This window comes from Dendrobates tinctorius, unplaced genomic scaffold (assembly GCF_039654945.1).
Source record: "Dendrobates tinctorius isolate UK_male_01 unplaced genomic scaffold, ASM3965494v1 ptg000086l, whole genome shotgun sequence".
NCBI lineage: Eukaryota > Metazoa > Chordata > Amphibia > Anura > Dendrobatidae > Dendrobates > Dendrobates tinctorius.
The window spans coordinates 44,021,467-44,042,357 of NW_027361754.1; the positions used below are offsets into that span (position 1 = coordinate 44,021,467).

A 20,891-nucleotide genomic window follows, 5' to 3' on the forward strand; every position below is an offset into this window, starting at 1 on the left:
AGCATGCTGCTCATACATAGCAAGATTGGATAATTTTTAGACAATATCAATATAAAGAATCTTACATTTTGGGTTGTTTATACTGTATTCTATGAAGGTTTTTTTTTAAAAAAGTCCAGTGGACTGGTAGAAATATATTTTCTGGCCATACATAGAAGACTATGATCATCAGGAACTGTCAACCGTCCTTCAGATTGTTCATATGAGCAATTAGATCATGAAAATTCCAGACTTATCTAGCAGATTAGAAGAAAAAAATAAAATAAAAAAAGAACATACTACAACATAGTGGATATCAGAAAGGATTGACGGAAATCAGCCACACAACTTGCATCTGTTTAGCCAACAAAAGCCAAAAAAAAAATCCATCCTGACACATCACATTTGTAGTAAAGCAGACATTTGAGCAATCGTTACCCAATCATTTCCAAACAATATGGTCAAATGGGACATTTCAATTTACTTTTATCCACTCTGAAGCCGATTTATTAAACAGTTTATGACAATTTTGTGGTGTAAAAATTGCACCAAATATTGTAAAATTTTATAACAAATCGTAGAGGCTTTTCTTTTAATCTTTTCTTTTTTAAAGTTAGCAAAATTTGATGGGAAGGGGCATGGACTGGTGTACCCAACAAAGTCAGTATATTTTACCCCACAAAAGTGGGGTCAATTTCTGTGTGCCAGTCCTTGACTTTTTTTGTGGTGGTACATAGTGTTTGATAGAAGCGACAAATATATTAAACAGGTGCAGTCTGTGTGTATCTCTTTAAGCAAATCCATCTACTGTATCCCTGGATAGTTATGAATACTGTACAGCTTGCAGCATCTTAACTCTTGATTAATTATTTACACCCTGTGCCTGTGGCTATGTATTGTAAGATACTGTTATATATCGATATATACACATACATTTCAGTAAATTAGGAAACATCCCACATTGACCTATAAACGCGGACCATTCCCTCTAAATCTCACAGCTTTCGTTCTAGGGATTGTGCCTTTTGTTGACTGTACTACCAATTTTTGATGATATCTTCTACTTTCTCCGGAGATTTGTAGGCGTGCTTGTGTGCATCTCAATAAAGATGTTTCATGCATAGAAAGATGGAAAAACATAAATCCTTATTAAATCCTGACCCTCTGCTGTTGCTTAGAGAGGTTCTTTCACCAGATTTCTCAGTACAAATTGCATACATTATTACTTAGATAGCTTAGACCTGATGAGGCTGGTGTAGCTACTGTGAGTAATCTGATATTAGGATGAGTCTAGCTAGAAAGTGATAGATCACAAGTCCTAGTGTATCCAGTCTCCACCAACCCAGCCAGACTTATAGCTGCAGCTTGTACTCAACATTGTGAGATCTCAGCAGCAACAGGTAGGAGGGACACTGAGAAGCATTCAATCAGGCAAGAGATTCAGGAGCCGCAGGGAAGAGAGATTCTGAAGAGATGCCAAATATGTAAGGTGGGTGAAGATACAACAGCGAAGAGAGACACTGAGGAGCTGTCAAATATTTAAGGTGGGTGAAGATAAGGCATGGAGGAGAACACTGAGGTGCCATCAATCATTTAAAACGGGAGAAGACTCTGCAGGGAGGAGAAGAGTCAGGAGATATCAATCATTTAAGGTGAGCGAAGATACTGCAGGGAGAAGAACACTAAGGAGCCGTCAAATATTTAAGGTGGGAAAAATATTGCAGGGAGGAGAACACTGAGGAGCCGTCAAACATTTAGGGTGGGTGAAGATACTGTAGGGAGGAAAACACAGGAGTTGTCAAACATTTAAGGTGGGTGAAGATACCGCAGGGAGAACACCGAAAAGCTGTAAATCATTTAAGGTGGTCAACGATACTGCAAAATGGAGATCACTGAGGAACTGTCCATCAGGTTAGGTGGACAGAGATTTGGCAGCAGCAAAAAGGAGGGAAGCTAAGGATCTACAAATAAGGTTAGGTGGGGAGAAATTCAGTCAACTTAAAAAAAAAGGATTATACAGCCATTCTGAAATGGATTTCGAAGAAAGTACACCAGCCTCATTAGTTATAAAAGATCTACCTAATAATGTATGCAGTTTTTATGTGAATTCTGCTGACAAACCCCAAGTAACAACCATATGCATTAGGCATTGGTACTAGAATAAATTGAGGTCTTCTACGCCCGTAGGCTCAATATATGGATTAAGAGACATGGCGTATGAAGCTCAGATGATTTCCCTTACCACAGGGCCCCTTGTGTTTAATAGTGATTTCCTTCTTAAGTGCACAAGCCGTAGACTCCAATTCACATGGATTGCCGTAAGTGCGCGAGTCGCTTCCACAGACAGGGTCATAAACGCTTTGGCACAATTGTTGGCACTCGCAGACCGGCTGCTGGTTTTTCACAACACATGATGCTCCGAAACGACATTCCATGTTCAGGCAAGGACTGGGAGCGTGAAGATCTGTAAGAGATAGAGAAAGACATCGGTCAGCTTATGGATGCGCTATATAAAGGCTCGTGCGGACAGCACAATTACAAGCGCTCCCTGAGCTGCAAGCAGGGCAAGCGGGGAGGAAGTATTGCATGCTAGTCATACTCTGCCCCCTAGAGGAGGGAAGGGAACGTCAAGCTGATTGAGCACGTGTAATCCGCCAGCACTGCTGCCATTCTGGATAGAATAAAAGCTGTAATATACAGATACAAACACCATCACAAAATTGTGAGCACTCACAGAATTTGGCTTTCGACCATTCCATAGCTTTACATGAATCAGTAATGCAAAGTTTTTGCTATAAAATACAAGCCGGATGTTTTTAATATTGCATATGTTAAAAATTGGATTTCTTTTAGCAAATCCTGTGAGTGCTACAATAATTCAGATTTTAGTGGACACCTGGTGGCATGCCCTTCTTGAAATGTGCAGAGCTTGAATTACGTTGCTAGAAGTCAAATACAATGGCTGTTTTTGGTAGCTAGTTTCTAAAATGCTGCTTTTAAGTCCAACATGATTGCAGGGTTACAGAGAAGGAAAACAGAGACTGGAACTTGCAATGGGCAAAAGAGGCTGGTTCAAGACTATTTTACTAAATGAGCATCTTACTTCTCCTGGGCTTTGTCTTATCATAAGTGACTTACGCTCCTTCCCCACCGGCCAGGAGCTGTGGTATGTGCCGACCATGTACTGGAGCAACTCTGCATGGTCGGATTCAGCCATTACACAGTACACAGCATGGGGACATTTACAAGATTATCCCAGCACAGGAACATATTTTTAACATCCAATCACGGAACTTATTATTATTTCCAGGTCTATTAGTTAAAATGTACTTTATTCGAGGGAAAACCACTTTAAAGTTGTGTTTCAAAAAGTATTTTTTATTCCAAACTAAAATAGACAGAATATGCTTGCCACAAGCTTCCCATTCATTTAAATAGTTCACACATCACTTTTTTTCTGCATGTATTTTTTAAAAGGCAACATAAATAAGTGCCAAATTGTGCATATTTTTTAGCTTGGTTTTTTATTTACTTTAGGAAAGGTTTTTGCCATGGTAATAAGTCTAAAACATACCTTTGGCAACACCCGTTATTATAATTCCAAGGGCTTTACAAAAAAAAAAAAAAAATCACAAAAAAATGCATTAAAAACAGCATAAAAAATCACTTGCTCTTTCAAAAAATCATTTTTTTAGAAACATTTTTTAGACATGGATTCTTCTGAAAGAAAGATCCAATTATGAAAGACTTGTGTGAATGTACTCTAAGGCATAAAATATATGATCATTTAAGTGGAACAGAAATGAAGCCAAGTTCAAAAAGTGGATTTACTTTTCATGACCCTATACTAAAAATTCAGGAGAATTGCATAACCAGCAATTCCCAAACGGAGTAGATAAATAGCAGGAGAGTTTTGACAACAGTGCAGATATGTTGCAAGTGATTTATACCCCCTTTGAAATTCTGTCAGTAGACTTGACAAAAGAACCTACATACAGTTGTAAATAGCTTTTTTAGACCTGATAAGACTGGTATGCCTCCTTTGAAAATCCGCATCAGAATTGGTGTTTAATCCTAACATTACGATGAGCTTTTAAGGAGTCCAGCAAAAGCTTGTGAAATGCTCATTCTATTATCAGGCAGGTAAACTTTCAGGAGCATTATTTAGCCATTCTGACTTGTCGTTTAATGAAAGTACACCAGCCCCATCAGGTCTAAGAGATCTATTTATTGATGTATGCAAATTGTATGACCAAATCTGGTGACAGATCCACCTTAAGGATAGGTTCACATGGCCAATTTCTACAAATAAGAGAAAAACTGACCGATTACTTTAATCAAGCTTTGATACTTTAATCAAACTTTGATCAGAGTGGCATCAGTTTTTGTGACAGTCCATGAAAATCGGACCACAGTTGGATGTCATCTGAGTGCGGGCCGATTTTTTCTATGGACCCATAGACTTGCATTCCCGATTTTGATCCGACCCCTTGGATCAAAATTGGACCGGTCTTCATTTTTTTTTCCATGGACCACTCGGTCCGAGGGAAAAAAAAGTCAGACATGTGCACAGTCCCATAGAATATTATAGGTATTAATGCTATCCGGGTAGTGCTAGTATGAGAAAATCGACCATGAGCATGACCTCTATTATGGTACCAGGCTTTGTCACAGAGGACTGATAGGCCTTGTCACTTTCTGTACGCCTAGGACCAACTCACAACACCTTACAATGTTTTTTGAAACCCATTAGCAAAAATGATGGGGCCAACCTAGGCTGGGCTCTATATATACAGGGGCCCATATGAAAATATGGAAAAATATCATCAGAGCTTTGTCCCATTGCAAGGTACGCAGGCTGATTATATGGGTAAAATGAACATTTGTGCAGCATTTTTAGACAATAGGACCAAAAAATTTGTGTTAGTGACATATAAGCAAACATATAAGTCAATCCAAAAGCAGCGCTGGATCCAGAATAGAAGGAAGCAAAGCTCGTGGGGGGGGGTTCACATCCAATGTTCAGGATTTGTGTGTCCACCACATGGCACCGAACACCATGACTACCTGCATGTACTGCCATCTTCTATGTGCCATCTGTGCCCGAGCTGAACCCACCTCCGTGTTCTGATCCGGAGTAACAAGTCAAACACGTCAACACAGAATAAGCCACGTTACCCCCAGACTGCGCGAAGCCGATAACCAAGTCCTCACCGAACCATAGATCTTGTCTTACAGAGAGTAATTGCTGCCTTTTCCCTCATGACTTGACCTATTTATACAGCGCTTGTGTTATTATTACCACAGGGCGTTTTTTCTAGAAATATATGCTGTTCCGGGCAAGACGGAGTTAAAAGCAGTGTGCAAAATCCCTGACAAGTTTATGAAAAATAACATCTGTTATTGTTTCATTTCTTCACTTTGCAAACAATTTTTTCTTCTCACAGAAAGTGTAGTCTGAAATTAAAGCTATTGTGAGGTTTTGCTTTTTTTCCCCCCTCTCCTTATCCGCGGAGATCCTGGTTTCCATGGCGATATTAGTGGTTGTAGGCCTTTGCTTCTAAATGTAAATTTTTGCAATGCTTAGAAATTGAAATACAGCAGATCAAAAAGCCTCACAATGCGACATCATGAGAATTCTTATGTCGGCTTCATAAAGTGCTCGCTTTTCAACCATTTGGAATATTTATTATTCGGGAAAACATGTTGCGGTTTCTGTTTAGCTTTTTGTTTTTTTGTTTTTTGCAGTGTGCTGGTTTTATCATTACTTCTTATGCACTTTCATTTGCATGTTGTTTTTTTTTTGCTTTAGAAGAAATTTCCTCTTAAAATAATGCTTCAGCCAGGCACGTAGAGAAAAGAAGAGGAAGAGAAAAAGGGAAAAGGAGAGAAAGAGAAATGGAGAAATAGGAGAGAAAGGAAAGTGAAGGAAGGAAAGGAAAAAGAGTAAAGAAGGAAGGAAGGAAAGTAAAGAAGGAAGATAACAAGAAAGAATGAAAGAGAGAACTAATGAAATTAAGAAAAAAGGAAAGAAAGAGAAGGAAGTAAATAAAAATAAAGAAGGAACAAAAAAGAAAAGTAATGAACAAAATAAAGAAAGAAGGAAAGGACAAAGGAAAGAACAAAAAAGAAGGAAAGAAAAAAAGAAGGTGAGAAAGAAGGAAACAAAGAGAAGGAAAGAAAGAAAAAGGAAGAAAGAAGGAAAGGAAGAATGAACACATGAACTAATAAAAGAAATAAGGCAGGAAGGAAAGAAAGAAAAAAACAAAAGGAGAGAAAGAAAAGTAAAAAAAGACAAGGAAATAAATAAATAAATGAAAGAACGAAAAAAATGAAAGAAAGAAGGAAATTAAGAGAAAGAAAAAAAGAAAAAGGAAGAAAGGAGGAAGAAAGAAAGGAGGAAAGAATGAAAGAAACAGGAATGAATGAAACAAACAAAAAACTGAATATTATTATGCAAAAAATAAAAATAGACAAGGGGAGAGCCACTTACAGAGCTGCAAGTCACCAAGATATTACCCTTAAAACGCTGCCACCTGACTTCCTCCTTGCTTAGAGCAGTGCGCGCCTAAATGATAGTTCGGGCCAGATGCAGAATGGCTCCGCTGTTGTGAACTGTTTACCGTACTTCTCCAATGTTACAATCAGAAGAAGCATTGCCTCGGCAGCATTGGGGGCGGCACTAATCTAACCTCATCCAGCGATTTGGCCAGCTTCAGAGCTGCACTTGTAAACTATATAGTAAACAGCTTGCAAGAGAGAGCTCCTTGTCTGGGAAACTGGCCACCTCTGATAGACTGCAGAGGTGGGCAGTATCCTATGCTACAAGAAGTACACTACAAAATTAAAAATCCCTCTATTTTTGATTTTACAAGTACGTTCAACTTTTAAACAATCACAATGACAAAACCCTTTAGGGTACGTTCCCACAGTCAGTAAACGCTGCGGGTTGGGCTCTGCGTACATCAGCGGCTAGATGTTGCAGCATAGTGGATGGATTCCAAGAAATACCATGTCCACTATGCGTGCACTGATGCCTGCGGATCACCTGCGGAGACGGGCATGTGGCGCGTCTTTCCTGACCGCAGTACGTCAATTTATCTTGGGGAGACGCGAGTCTCACCCATACAATATATAGGATGTGGTGATTCTGCACGGTTCAATGAACACATGCGAAATTACCTGTGTTGAAAAGCTGGCAGCGCTTTGGATGCAGCGGACATGTGCTGCATCCAAAGCGCTGCCAATTAGTGACCGTGTGCACCCAGCTTTAAAGAAGGAATTGTTTTAAGCCACTGACACCATTTAGTCCCGGCATTCTTTTTTGGTTGTCGCCCTCATCATTCAGCCAATATTCATATTGGAAATATGTATTGATTTGCTGCAGCACATTAGGAATTTGAGAAATACTCAGGGACTTTCAGGGATGAGCAAAAGTCCTATGTGCAGCCCTGCGGCAGATCAAAAGCCTCACATGATGAGAGTTATTATCGAGGCTCCATAAACCTTTTGGAGAACACATTACAGGTTCTGTTGCTCGTGGCACACAGTTTGTTTTTTTCAGAAGCTGACATCATTTTCATGATTTGTTTTTGAAGCATTTCCTTTTATATATCATACTTCCAGCCAAGCAAGTTTTGTTATATAATTAAAGATGACTACACCCGGTGTATGAGCGCAGGCGCGCGCCTCCATTTAGTACAAATGGTGTGTCTAATGAACAGGGGCCGGTGCTCCTTTAATCTTTTATGGCAGCTCTAGTTGTGCATGCAAAACCACTTTACATACAATATATATGAGACATAGGCAAGGTAGATTTATTGAGTAGTATTTCTGATGTTATTACAACCGTATATTATAAATGACAAATGCTTTCCCTCTCTACAAAGGCCATTGTAACCTGTGCCACCTTTCCGCGAACCAATAAGCTCAGCAGAGAAATCTTGCCAGGCTTTGTATCGTAAAGCAACACTCCTGGACGGTGTGGATAATGGAAATCTGTTATTCTGTCACATTTCTTCGCAATGCAATTACAAACTGGGTTTGGATTTAAGAAAGAGTTATGAAAAAAGGGGTACTTGAATCACTATTCGGACTCTACGCAGCGACTGCCGGTATTTAGTCGTTTCGGCATTTATAGTGGTTATAAAATGGGATTTTTCGCATCGAAAAATGGAGCACATTTATAAACTACACTCCTCAACATTGAAATGGCAATATCAAGAAGGGGAAGTCATGGAGTTATGGAAGTCAAAGGACTGATAGACAAGTTAATGATCAGCAAATGAACTCGATTTATTAGGATGGAGTATGCGTGTGCAGAAGTCCGCGCACTTATAGCCTTGGCTGCTATCAGTGGGGTTAGGCTAGTTTCACACTAGCGTATGGAGGAGCTGCTGAGGGATGCGGACTTCCTCTGTGAAGCTCCGCCCACTGCCACACCTCCTCTGGTCAGCTCCGCCTCCGTCGGCATGTGGCATGCGTACCCAATCTTTAGCATTGGGTACGCAGGCCGTGCCGATGTATGCGGATGCTTCCACATGCGTCCATTTGATGGTGCGGCAAACACACCAAAATGCAACATGTTGCGTTAGGAGCAGGTCGCCACACGGTCAAAATGATACATGCGGAGGCATCCGCATGCATCGGAACGGCCTGCGTACCCAATGCTAAAGATAGAGTACACAGGCCGCATGTCGACGGAGGTGGAGCTGATCAGAGGAGGCGTGGCAGTGGGCGGAGCTTCACTGAGGAAGTCCGCATCCCTCCGCAGCTCCTCCATACACTAGTGTGAAACTAGCCTTATTAACGGTCAGATTGGGATATGTAAAAAATATATATATTTTATTTAATACATCTAACACAAAAAGATATATTAAACACTAGGTAATTTTCTGAGGACACATTCCCTTTAAAGAGTGCAAATCTATAGGGTGAATTAACGTGACAAATCTGATGAGGCTTTTGCTGGAGACTTTGCCCAGGTAAAATTCTGTCATAAATGACAGTAAAAGGCAAGTTGATGAGATTTTACTAAAGCTACGTTCCCACGTAGCATAAACATAAATGCTGTGGGTTTTTTGCTTTTCTATGCCATGCAGTTTTATTTTGTCTGTGCATTATCTGTGAGCAGTCATTTCTCAGAGAAAAGGAAAACCATTGCAAGGCTCCTGAGGATGCTAGGATATTGCAGAAGGAAGTAGGAAGCATTTAGAGTTTTTCCTACAACGCTTCAATATATTTAGACTGCTGATGCACAAAGGATGAAGGGTTAGCTACTGGGGATGGAGAGGAGGCTACCGGGGATGAAGAGGTGGCTACCGGGGATGAAGAGGTAGCTACCGGGGATGAAGAAGTGGCTACCAGGGATGGAGAAGTGGAAACCGGAGATGAAGACGTGGATACCAGGGATGAAGTGGATACCGGAAATATAGAGGTGGATACTGGGGATAAAGAAGTGGCTACAGGGGATGAAAAAGTGGCTACCAGGGATGAAAAGGTAGCTACTGGGGATGGAGAAGTAGCTACTGGGGCGGAGATGTAGCTACGGGGGATGGAAGGATTGCTACTGCTGAGTGAGGTGGCTACTGCTGATGGAGAGGTGGCTACCGGACATGGAAGGATAGCTTCTGGGGATGGAGAGACGGCTATTGGGGATGGCGATGTGGCTACCGAGGATGGAGAGGAGGCTACAGGGGATAAAGAGGATGCTACCAGGGATGGAGAGGAGGCTACCAGGGATGGAGAGGAGGCTACCAGGGATGGAGAGGAGGCTACTGGGGATGGAGAGGAGGCTACTGGGGATGGAGAGGTGGCTACCAGGGATGGAGAGGAGGCTACTGGGGATGGAGAGGTGGCAGTCATATGAGGTTTTGGGATACCACTATCAGAAATAGCACATGATACAGATTTTGCTGAGGGGTGCAGGGGTTTTAAATTATGACTCTTCACTTCTGATAATTAAAGGAAGTTCTACTGCTCATAATTCCAATTGTTATCTGTAATTAATCCATAATTTAAAAAAAAAAAATCCTATATTGGATCATTTTATTTCTGTTTTTATGATAAAAAATGGATCCAAAAACAGAAATAATTAATGGACAAGTTAATTGAGTTTTAGCACTGCCCTGATATTCTGTAAAGTAAATCTAAAAGCCGACAAACAAAAGAAAACCTGCAGAGGATACTCCAATCCATCAATAAGATTTAGGCTATCAGATGACTATATGAGTGAAAATGGCAGCAATGGAGGGAGTCTGGACTGTGCTGCATATCCAGCTGCTGAAAACTCTATTCAGCCATGTACTGCGCTAACAGCCTGGGAACAATCCTCAGACTGGTGTAATTCTGTAGGCAGAACTGAAAGTCAATATTTCCTTTTTACATATTCTCTCCAGCTGCTCTCCAAGAACATAATAGAGCAACATTCGACTGTTCCCTACAGGAAAAAAATACTAATAGCAATTAACTGAACTGGAGCACGACTTTAACTGCACAGTGTCATTGCTAGAGCCATGTAACTACCTGTAATGAATGGGAGACCATTAGAGCTACTTTGTTCTCCAAGTATTTCAGATGAACTGAAGTCTTACATTCCATACAAACTGCACTTTCAATATATAAAAAAGGAGCTTTTCTTGGATAATTGACAAGTCTACAATTCTGGAAAAAAACACCCATATACTTAATTATCTGCTAGAACAGTGACCTACTGATACCAAAGCCTTATTTTTACTATTGTGATTGATGTCCTCCAAGGAAAGTCCGACGTGGGAGGTGTTGATGTAAAAGTTCTTTGCTGCCCTGTATATTGTGCAGAACCAGGACCCTTGTCATATAAGGGAATTGCTTGTAGATGTCATTTCAGGTGACTTCAGAATGTCATATGTGTGTACATGAAGAATATTATTATTTCTGGCCATTTTATGACTTATAATCTGCATTTTTCATTAGTTTTCCCATCTGCAGACTTTAATTATCAGTTGTCTCTGAGCTAGTGGATGGATACTAACTGCTGTGACATCTCCCATATATAACACTCACACATCAGAGTTTCCTGCTCTTCTGACTATGTAGCACACCCTCAGAAGCACCAGCAGCATGGAAGACCTTATACACCAGAACTAAGCAGTATAGCTGTGAATCCAGCTTTACAGGGAGATAAACCATTTAATGGAAAGCAGCAGCATACGTCTGTGTTGATCTCTGATTCTGTCACTCTGCGCTTCCTTTTTTTGCTCACATCGTGGTCCTTGGCTGATTTTTAGTACAACTTCATTAGAGTAGAGTAGGGATCTGTGACTGTAGATTACAGTAACTACAGTGTCTACGAGGAGTCTGCAATCGTCTGAGATGCACTTCCTGTCTCTGCATTGCTCTAATTATCAGTTCCCTTTGACCTAGTGGGTAGAGATTAGCTGCTGTGATATCTTCTATATACAGCACTCACAGATATGAGGGATCCCTGCTCTCCTGTTTAAGGCTAAAGGTACTGTCACACTTAGCGATGCACCAGCGATCCCGACCAGCGATATGACGCGGTCAGGATCGATGGTGCATCGCTAAGTGGTCGCTAGTGAGCTGCCACACAGGCAGATCTCACCAGCGACATATCAGCGGTCGGGGATCGTTACTTACCTGTCAGACGAGGTGATGAAGACGTCCTCCCGCCCGCGTCCACGCTTCGCTTGTCGGCGCCACAGGAAGCTGACGACGAGAAACGGTCCAGGACGTTCTCGCGCGATCAGCGATAATCAGAGGGGGAGCCGGTCGGAGGTAAGTATCAGACATAGCGATATCGCTAGCAATATCGCTGCTACGTCACAAAAACCAGTGACGTTATAGCGATATTGCTAGCGATATCGCTTAGTGTGACAGACCCTTAAGTGCACACGCTGCGGATGGGTCTGCGGATTTTTTATCTGTGGAACCGCAGGTAAAACCGCAGGTAAAATGACCTGCGGTTTTACCTGCCGATTGGCCTGCGGTTTATCATCTCTACAATGGAGGAGATGGTAAACCCCAGCAGAATCCGCAGAAAAGAATTGACATGTCAATTCTTTCTGCGGATTCAAAACCGCAGCTTTTCCGCAGTTAAAAATCTGCAGCATGTGCACAGCAGAATGTAAATCCCATAGGATAACATGCTACTGTACACTGTCTGCAGAACAGCTGCAGTTCTGCTGCGGCCAAAACCGCAGCGGAACTGCAGCAAAAACCGCAGCGTGTGCACATATCCTTAATGTAGCACCTGTTCAGATTCAGCAAGAGTATGGAGAACATTATACAGCAGCACTAAGCAGTGTAGCTGTGAATTCAGCTCTACATGGAGAAAAACCACATACTGAAAAGCAGCAGCATAGGTCTGTCTGACTGTCGCTCCACTCCCCCTTTTCCTCATATCATGCTCCTTGGTTGCTATTTACTAAAACTCATTAGAACAGAGTACTGTTCTGTGACTACAGCTTAGCTACAGGCGCTATGGGGGGTCAGTAGTAGTCTGAGACACACCTCCTTTCTTCGCATTGGTTCAGGTTGCTGCTCTCTTCAACATGACAGTCCACTGAGCATAAATACAAACCTTACAGTCTCATCTGGAAGGGGGTAATGGACCAATCAAAAAATCATGAACATCAAGTAACTGGAGCAAATACACTCAAGCAAATGAGTTTTGTGCTTTATTCAGATGTCCATTGTGTTTCCGGAAAAAAAAAAAAGATTTTTTTTTCAGTGTGCTGGATACAGTTTTCATCCGATTTTGGCCGTAGTTGCATCCATTTTTTGTATGCAAGAAAAAAAAATATTCCAATCTTCTTCCATTCATTAAACAGTTAATGACAGACTGTATCAGATGAGTGATTTTGATTTGTAAGGCTAGTTTCACACTAGCGTATGGAGGAGCTGCGGACTTCCTCTGTGAAGCTCCGCCCACGGCCGCACCTCCTCCAGTCAGCTCCGCCTCTGTCGGCATGAGGTCTGCGTACTTTATCTTTAGCATTGGGTACACAGGCCGTGCCGATGTATGCGGATGTCTCCGCATGCATCTTTTTGAAGGTGCGGCGACCTGCGCAGAACGCAACGAGGAGGAGGTGCGGCCGTGGGCAGAGCTTCATGGAGGAAGTCCGTATCCCTCCGCAGCTCCTCCATACGCTAGTGTGAAACTAGCCTAAATCAGATCAAAATGGACATGTTTTTGTGTTTTGATTTTTTTTTGTGGACAATCGGTGTTCAAAAAAAAAAATAATACGTGAGCAGCCCGCTAGATGGAACGTGTTCCATTTGCGAAAAAAAAACAAAGCATGCACCTAAAAAAACAGATGTCCATTTTTGAGGTGACCATAATTCAGGTGAGATTTGTTAAGAATTATTGATGAATGACATGCTGCGATAAGGGGTTATCTGAGCATGCTCGGGTGCTAATAGAGTGACTATGGCATACTCGAAGAATATGTTCGAGTCCCTGCTGCAGCATGCTTCATGGCTATTCGACTGCAGGGATTGTCTAACAAACAGGCAATAACCGCATGTGTTGCTGCTGTTTAACAGCCCGGAGACATGCAGCTGCGGGGACTGGAACATATTATTAGAGCAGGCCGAAGACACTTGGTTAGCTTCCGAGCATTGTCAGATAACACCTTATCCCAGTACGTTTGCTCTTCACTATTACAAATCTAAGGGGCTCGTACTGATGAGCCACAGGAAATCTTTACTTCTGTAATAAGGGTGCAAAAACACACTCTCTTTAGCTAAATAATTTAATAATTTTTGCTCCACAACTTTTATATTGAAGATGTATCCTTTTGAGAGGTCATCAGTATCAAATCAGTGGGGATCCAATCAGCACCATCAGCTTCGACAGAACGCGAGTGGATCTGCAGTTCTCGGCAGTGACCACTACGCAGTTGACGGAACTGTGCAGTTCAGCTCCACAACTGCTGTTACCGCCAATGAGAAAAGATGATTATTGGGGGAGCCATGGGTCGCCACCTCCCGATTTTATATTGAAAACCTATTCTGAGGATACTGAAGTAATGGAGAAACACTTTATGCAAGAAGAGTGAGTGTAAAAATATACTTCTACTCTAATTTTACAGAACATTCTGATATAAAATTGCTAATAAAGCAAAACAAGCAATGTCTAAAAATAATCTAATGTCGAAAGATATATTTATGGTAAACTCAAATATGAAGCAAAACTAACAACATCTGCCCCGCTTTTCTCTTAATCTAATACGAGAAATGTGTTAGATGAGGAGTGCTCCAGGACCTGAAGCCCACCAGAAGGTGTTCATTGCACTGCTTTATATGCATCCATCATAGTCACGGAATGCTGGCTGATTATGGAGCACATATGGCACACCCCCACCTGTTCTTATTTTCTACAGATTCCTACTCCTGTCCTTCTCGTGGCTCTGATGGATGGATGTGTATAGATAAATGTGCTCTGCAACATGAGCAATATACATCCTACACATCATTACCTTATATCAGCATATTGTATTTGAACAGTATATATTATATATAATCCTGTAAAGCTATGTACTGTCTCTCGGAAAGTGTGCATATGGACCGACAGACAGCTACTGCATCAACTAGAAGCAGAAATAGACACTGTAAAACATCACTAAAAATATCTTCAGGTGGGAAGAAAGCGTTCCAGGTGCGCTACGTGATACTGTTCTGTTGATCAATGCAATCATAGCATATGTGCATGAGAATGTGCATTAGCATTTTATCAAGGTGTGAAAGGGAAGGAAAAACATGGATAAGCACCCGTGCTGGAGTCCTACTAAGGGGGTATCAATACAGTATTCTGATTCGGAGGTGTTGGGCCCATTATTTGTGAGTTTTGCTATAGCTGTAATACACAGCAAACATGAGCGGAAACTCAACCACATATAGAAACCTGTTTACACCTGGGCATTAAAGAAATGGCTAACACAGTCTCCCAGATTGCATCACTCAATATCCCTGGAAGGTTGGTATTTCTGATAAATGCAGGTCTAAAGCATACACTTTGATAAATATCTTCAAAGCTGGAAGTAGAGCAGCATTGTAAATGCACTGCAATATTTATCTTGTACTGATCCAAAGTTTCAGCTTGTATAAAAGACTAGAGCTAGAGCAGAGCAACAATGGAGTTAGAGTAGAACTACAGTAGAGCTAGAGGAAAGCTTTAGCGGTGTTAGAGAACTAGAGCAAAGCTAGAGTGGAGCTAGAGGAGAACTAGAGCAGAATTACAGCAGAGCTACAGAAGAGCTAAAGGAAAGCTACAGCAGAGCTAGACCAGGGCTACAGCAGAGCTAGAGGAAAGCTACAGAGAAGCTAGAGGAGAACTAGAGCAGAACTACAGAAGAGCTAAGGAAGAACTAGAGCAGTACTAGAGCAGCGCTACAGCAGAGCTAGAACAGACATGCTGAACTGCTTGAGCAGAGCTAAAGTAAAAGTAAAGCTACAGCAGAGCTTGAGCAAAACTAGAGAAAAACTTGAGCAGCGCTAGAGCAGAACTAAAGCAAAGCTACAGAAGAACTAGAGAGCAAAGCTACAGCAAAACTAGAGCAGAGGCAGGACTCTCGAGATTCTTCAGTTACTTTAAAGAGCTCATAAGGGAAATTTGCATTGTTGGATACATAGTCTTTATATCAGGCATTGGTCAGTAATCAAGAAAAGCAAGCATGTTTTTAGCATTATGGAGCTATTTTTTACTAGAAGAATTTGGCCAGGTTTAGGCATTTTTCAAGCACCCATGACCATTTTGTACACTTAAAAAAATAGTATTTTTTTCATCAATGTGATTTTCCCACAGTTTGGGTTTCACATGTTGATTTTTACCATCTGTGCACTGTTTTTGTTTTGTTCTGGTTTTTTTTGTCATTGATTCAATCACTTGAACAGGTGAATAGGACATGTTCCTGTTATTTCTTCATATGGATCAATGATCCTGCATGCAGTCAGTGGAAAAACACTGATGTGTGAAACACTGCCTGAACTGAGGTTTGAAATGCACCAAAAAACATTCATCCCTTTTAGATTTTTTTTTGTTCTTTGCTAGTCAATTTTTAAAACTGCCTGGAAAAGAGGATGCAGATTTGTCATAAAATGTGCCAGATTACAAATGACGCTCAATAATTTTTTTGGCACAAAATAATGGTGTAAATAAAGCCAACCGCTCCGTTATGAAAATCCATCCTTGAGCTGGTGTAATGAGGAGATAAGTGTAACTTATAGCATAGTAAGTACAGGTTGCCTAAATATTAGGCAGTATTAGCACATTTCTCTTATTTTTTTCGAGGGAAAAACAATGTTTTTTGCACTGAGCTATATGAAGCGCATTAATTTTCTAAGGCTCCATATTTATAGTGTCAAGTCATGATTTCATTCATAGCCCTCAAATTATGAAACTTCTACCAGCTTTAACATACTATCCAATACTACAATGCCTATGAAACAACAGGAGTTGAAGACTGCACAATTGCCATCCAAGTTCAGACATGCATGTTGACAATTGCAGCCAAAGATGGGTGGTTATGAGGAAGGTTCTTCTGAGAACTTAGTTCTATTGCAATAGCATAGCTGATTATTTTAATTGTTTTTTTTTTTTTTTTAATAAATTCTGACTTTTAGAAGAGGATTTTAAGAGGATTTTTCTTTTGCAAAGCACCAATACATAAACAGGCAACAAGCACAGAACAAATTAACACCAACAAGTGGATTAAGGAAGGAGTTAAAAGGTTGGTAGAAGCCCAAGCTGCACGAGTGCAAAAGCCTGGAAGCGAGCTCAGAAATGCACAGGGATTTTTGACCACACTAATTAATGAGAGCAAGCTGTGGATGGAGAAAAGTAGTGAGGAGAAATGAGTGTCTGGAGGGAGACAAGTGGTTTAGACAGCAGACCTCAGACCGAAGACCTCACAGACAGACAGAGGAAATCAACCAAGTGGGTCATCCATCCTTACGCCCCAGAGCCTCGGCTGAAAAGAAAGACACAAAATACAGGGAAAGGGGAGCACACATGGAGAAAATAATACTTTAGATAGCGCAGAAAGTCAGCCAATTATGTGGGGGGGGGGCATCCAAAGCAATAACCTGTGTCTTTAAGCTCCTAACCAGCCCCCTCCCCATGTTTTCAAAGAAAAGTAACAGCTGTGGGTTCTTCTTGGACAAAATTAAGAATATAGGCCAGCCAAATGTCTAGAAACTGGAAAAAAGGAACATATATCCAATGTAGCAAGGGAGAGAATAGGATAAGGCTTCAATAGCAAAGTTAATACCACTTAGTTTTGTCTTAATGAGAACTAGAAGTTCTCGGTCAGTTCCAAACCTTATCTGGTCACCAGCTGAAATTTACCCACTGTACAACTTTTCTATGAGGGAGAGACAGAGAGAAGAAAGCAAGACATTAGGAAGAATGAGAGAAGACACATATCAATATGTTTTCTTGGAATTGCACAGGAAAAGGTCAAAGAACATCGACAAGTGTCAGGATGCAGAACCTTAATGAAAATGGAGATATGGGAACACATGGAGAAGCAAAGGAAATGAAGAGGACCTCCCACACTTTCTACTAAAAATTCCCTCCCAAAAACTTGTTTGTGTATGTTTATGGAAGGAAAGATCATTGTAGCTTCAATTGGAAGTTGATAAAATAGGAACACGATAAAGATTGGGAAACCTGGGAAACCTTACCTTCAGATATGGATGGACATTGTGAGAAGTGCATAAATAACATAGTAAAGGTGGTCGAGGTATGTACTCACCGCAAGGACCTTTGTGTTTCATTGGAATGGCTGTTTTCTGGATGCACTCAGCTCTTTGCCGCTCACAGTCATTGGCATAAGTGCGGCTGTCCCGGCCGCAGACAGGCTTGTAGGCACCGTCACAAATAATGCGGTCACAGGAGCAGCGCGTGACTCCTCGACGATTAAGGCACACAGAATTGTGCTTACATTCATCCTTGCACTTATCTAGAAAAGGAGAAGGAAAAAGTTACGGTAAGTTTACACTATTTTATAAACTTTTTAGCAAATTATCTAAAGGGTCTGACATCTTAACACTTCTTCATCAATGCATCTCCAAATAGTAGGACTTATACTGTATGTGGCCAATATCCTTTAAGCCCATCAGCATTCTGTTTTTGAGGATCCAAACTGTTTTACATTTTCACAACTGTTGACAATGTTAAGACCAAGAATACAAAGAAGCGAGAGTAGAGTTGATGCAAATCGATTCGCAATACCCGGTCCACCTGCCACCTCATAAAACATGTGGCTTATGAAAGGTAGCCCTGAGATCAGCTTCCTGTCTCACTGTATCCACGGTTCTCTTTTTCATTAGCTGGTCTGTCATAATGTCATTGTTGCAACATGATGCACATCCACAAAAATGTCCAAAAACATACTAATGCGGTAATTCCTTTATTCCTGTATTTGTGTGTATTTCACTTGGGTATACACTCCTTCCTCTTACTTGTATTTTGTTTGTCTATTTATCTAGGATATGAATTTACTTAATAAAATTTATTTTTTATTTATGATATATCTCTCTTTGTGAGTGGTGTGTTCAGGATACTTTGCATCTACTTTTTGGTCTAAGCATGATGCACATGTGGCATTATACCAAGCCAGCTATTTAACAGAGGAGCCGCGGATGCAGTCAATTAATGGATGGCTCTAAGGGCTGCTATCCACAGCCACAGATCATGGGCATAGCGGATAGACCAGTTCCTACAAAATAATTAGCATCAACTCTAATTGAGAGCCCAGGTTTCTACCCAATGATAAGAATATATGCCTTTAGAAAAAAATAAATCATAGTTTGCAGGGTTTTCCTCTTTGGCCATACCTTGTGTGTTAGAAAAACTCCATATGATAAGCTAATCATAGGATCATCACTACCAATCAGCTGTGATCAGAGGAGGAACCCGGCAGAAATTATTTCTCCTACAATGCCACTATGAGAAAGATAGAGCTTTGCGCAGTTTTCTGTAAAATCATAAGTAATGTGTGGATGCTCTGGTTCCTTTGGAGTAAGACTCCCTTCCTATCTGCTGTCTGCTTTAGCTAATTAGTGAAGGTCCTGAAGATGGGCTTTTAGTTTCATGGTTTTCGATAGCAGCATGACAACAAACATGGTAGAGGCACATTTTAAAGGGGCTCTCGAGCACCTCTCACTTTCACATTGGGAGGTGAGGGATGAGCGATGCCGACAGCCCATACAAGAGACATGCCAGTCACTTTATGATACGTCATCAGAACCTCTAACCACCCGATGTGGAAGCGAGAAGTGCTAGAGAAATTTTTTGTTGTACCCCTGCCCTTATGAATACAAACATGGATGATTTCAATGGTAGTCAGTCCTCACCCAAGAACTCTTTGTATAGGGAATCTACCATCTATATGTAGGAGGGTGGACAAATGTGTGGACTTAGACAGTAAATAGTTAAAATGCATATGTGCCACATGACATGTATCTCTGTCTGGTGTATACTGTGCCTCATATTGTTGCAAATACGTGGTTACTGTTTATTGGAAAGTTGCAGTTAGGGCTGGGGCCACTAGGGGGAGACACAGTGCAGTGAAAGGAAAGGCCTTAAGAACAGCTAAGTCTAGGAAAAGCCAAGTCATGGTGGGCGGAGTTAGTGGAACAGGAGAAGGGGATTTCCAGCCTGAAGGGATAAAAGGGGGAGGTTCCTAGAGAGAGGAGAGCTCAGGAGGAGACAGAAGGAAGAAGAGCCCAGGAAGAGACAGAGGAGAGAGAAGAGAAAGAGAGAGCACAGAAAGGGGGGTGGCCCGGGAAGACAGCGGAAGGGGCAGAGAGCCTGGGGTACTACCGAACTGCTGGAGAGCTGGGCACTGAAGCGAAGTAGGTGTGGCAGCGGGTGGATGGGCCGAGTAGGTGATCGCTGTGGCCGTGGGCCTAAGGCAGCCACAGTGAGAAAGTCTGAAACGATGTCGCACCGGGGAAGCAGAGGAGGAAAGGAAGAGACGTGTTTACGGGTACCCAGGCATGTGTGTCCGGAACTGTTGATGCTGGAAAAGGAACCGAATAAAAGAAACTGTTTGGCTCCTGTCTCCACACAAGTCCCACAAATAACACCAATCCCAATAACAAGGAGTTTGTATTTTCTCCGCGTGCTTGCAATGTAGCAATATACAATGTAGCAATATACAATGCAAATGTATAGGATTGCTAATGGAAATGAGCGAACCGTAATTCCTGGAAGTCCATTTTACAGTTTGAGAGAGATTATCCAAGTAATTTCTGCATATGTATTATGAAGAGTTTTATCAATTTTATATACAGGTTAAGATAGTACTTCTAAGAGGGTCTCCACAGAAGAACGAGAAGAATGTCCTGTATTGTGAGGTGATGCTTTGCATTCTTTTTTTTTGGCATCTCTAAAAGCACACTTACTGTCACACAAATCAATGGTAAAGTGCCAACACAGACTTCTATTTAAATGTTTCCCGACTACATAAGTGTCATTTCACTCTAAGAACATTTTCTTTGTGTTAGAAACGCTTCTGTTCAGATGGTGACAGTGTCACGAAGACATTGATTTACTGCTTCAGACTGCAGTCTTATACAGACTTTTCTATGGTACTGTGTAACAAAAAATGGCACCATCTTCCAAAAGATCCTCAAAAGTGTATTTTTTTTGGCACACCCTGAATGTGTGATTCACAAGGTCAAAGTACATTAACCCCTTCACCTCCATGCCTGTGACCTTCCGGACCAGGGCAATTTTTACAATTCTGTCCAGTACCATTTTATGAGGTAATAACTCTGGAACATGTATACCAGTGATTCTGAGAATGTTTTTTTGTGACACACTGTACTTTATGGTAGTGGTAAATTTAGGTTGATAGTCTTTGGGTTTGTCAAAATATCGAAATTTTGGCAAAAATATAGAA

The 20,891-nt window shown here is 41.3% G+C and overlaps 1 protein-coding gene across 13 annotated transcripts in view; it reads right to left on the minus strand.

Moving 5' to 3' along the window:
• Positions 1 to 20,891, minus strand: part of AGRN (agrin) — a 719,629-nt gene that overhangs the window by 215,896 nt on the left and 482,842 nt on the right. For all 13 annotated transcript variants that reach the window (XM_073585333.1, XM_073585332.1, XM_073585329.1 and 10 more), the window contains 2 exons: positions 17,736 to 17,942; positions 2,222 to 2,443 (listed from right to left, as the gene is read on the minus strand). In XM_073585333.1, the coding sequence (XP_073441434.1) occupies positions 2,222 to 2,443; positions 17,736 to 17,942 (429 nt within the window). The remainder of the gene's footprint in view (positions 1 to 2,221; positions 2,444 to 17,735; positions 17,943 to 20,891) is intronic.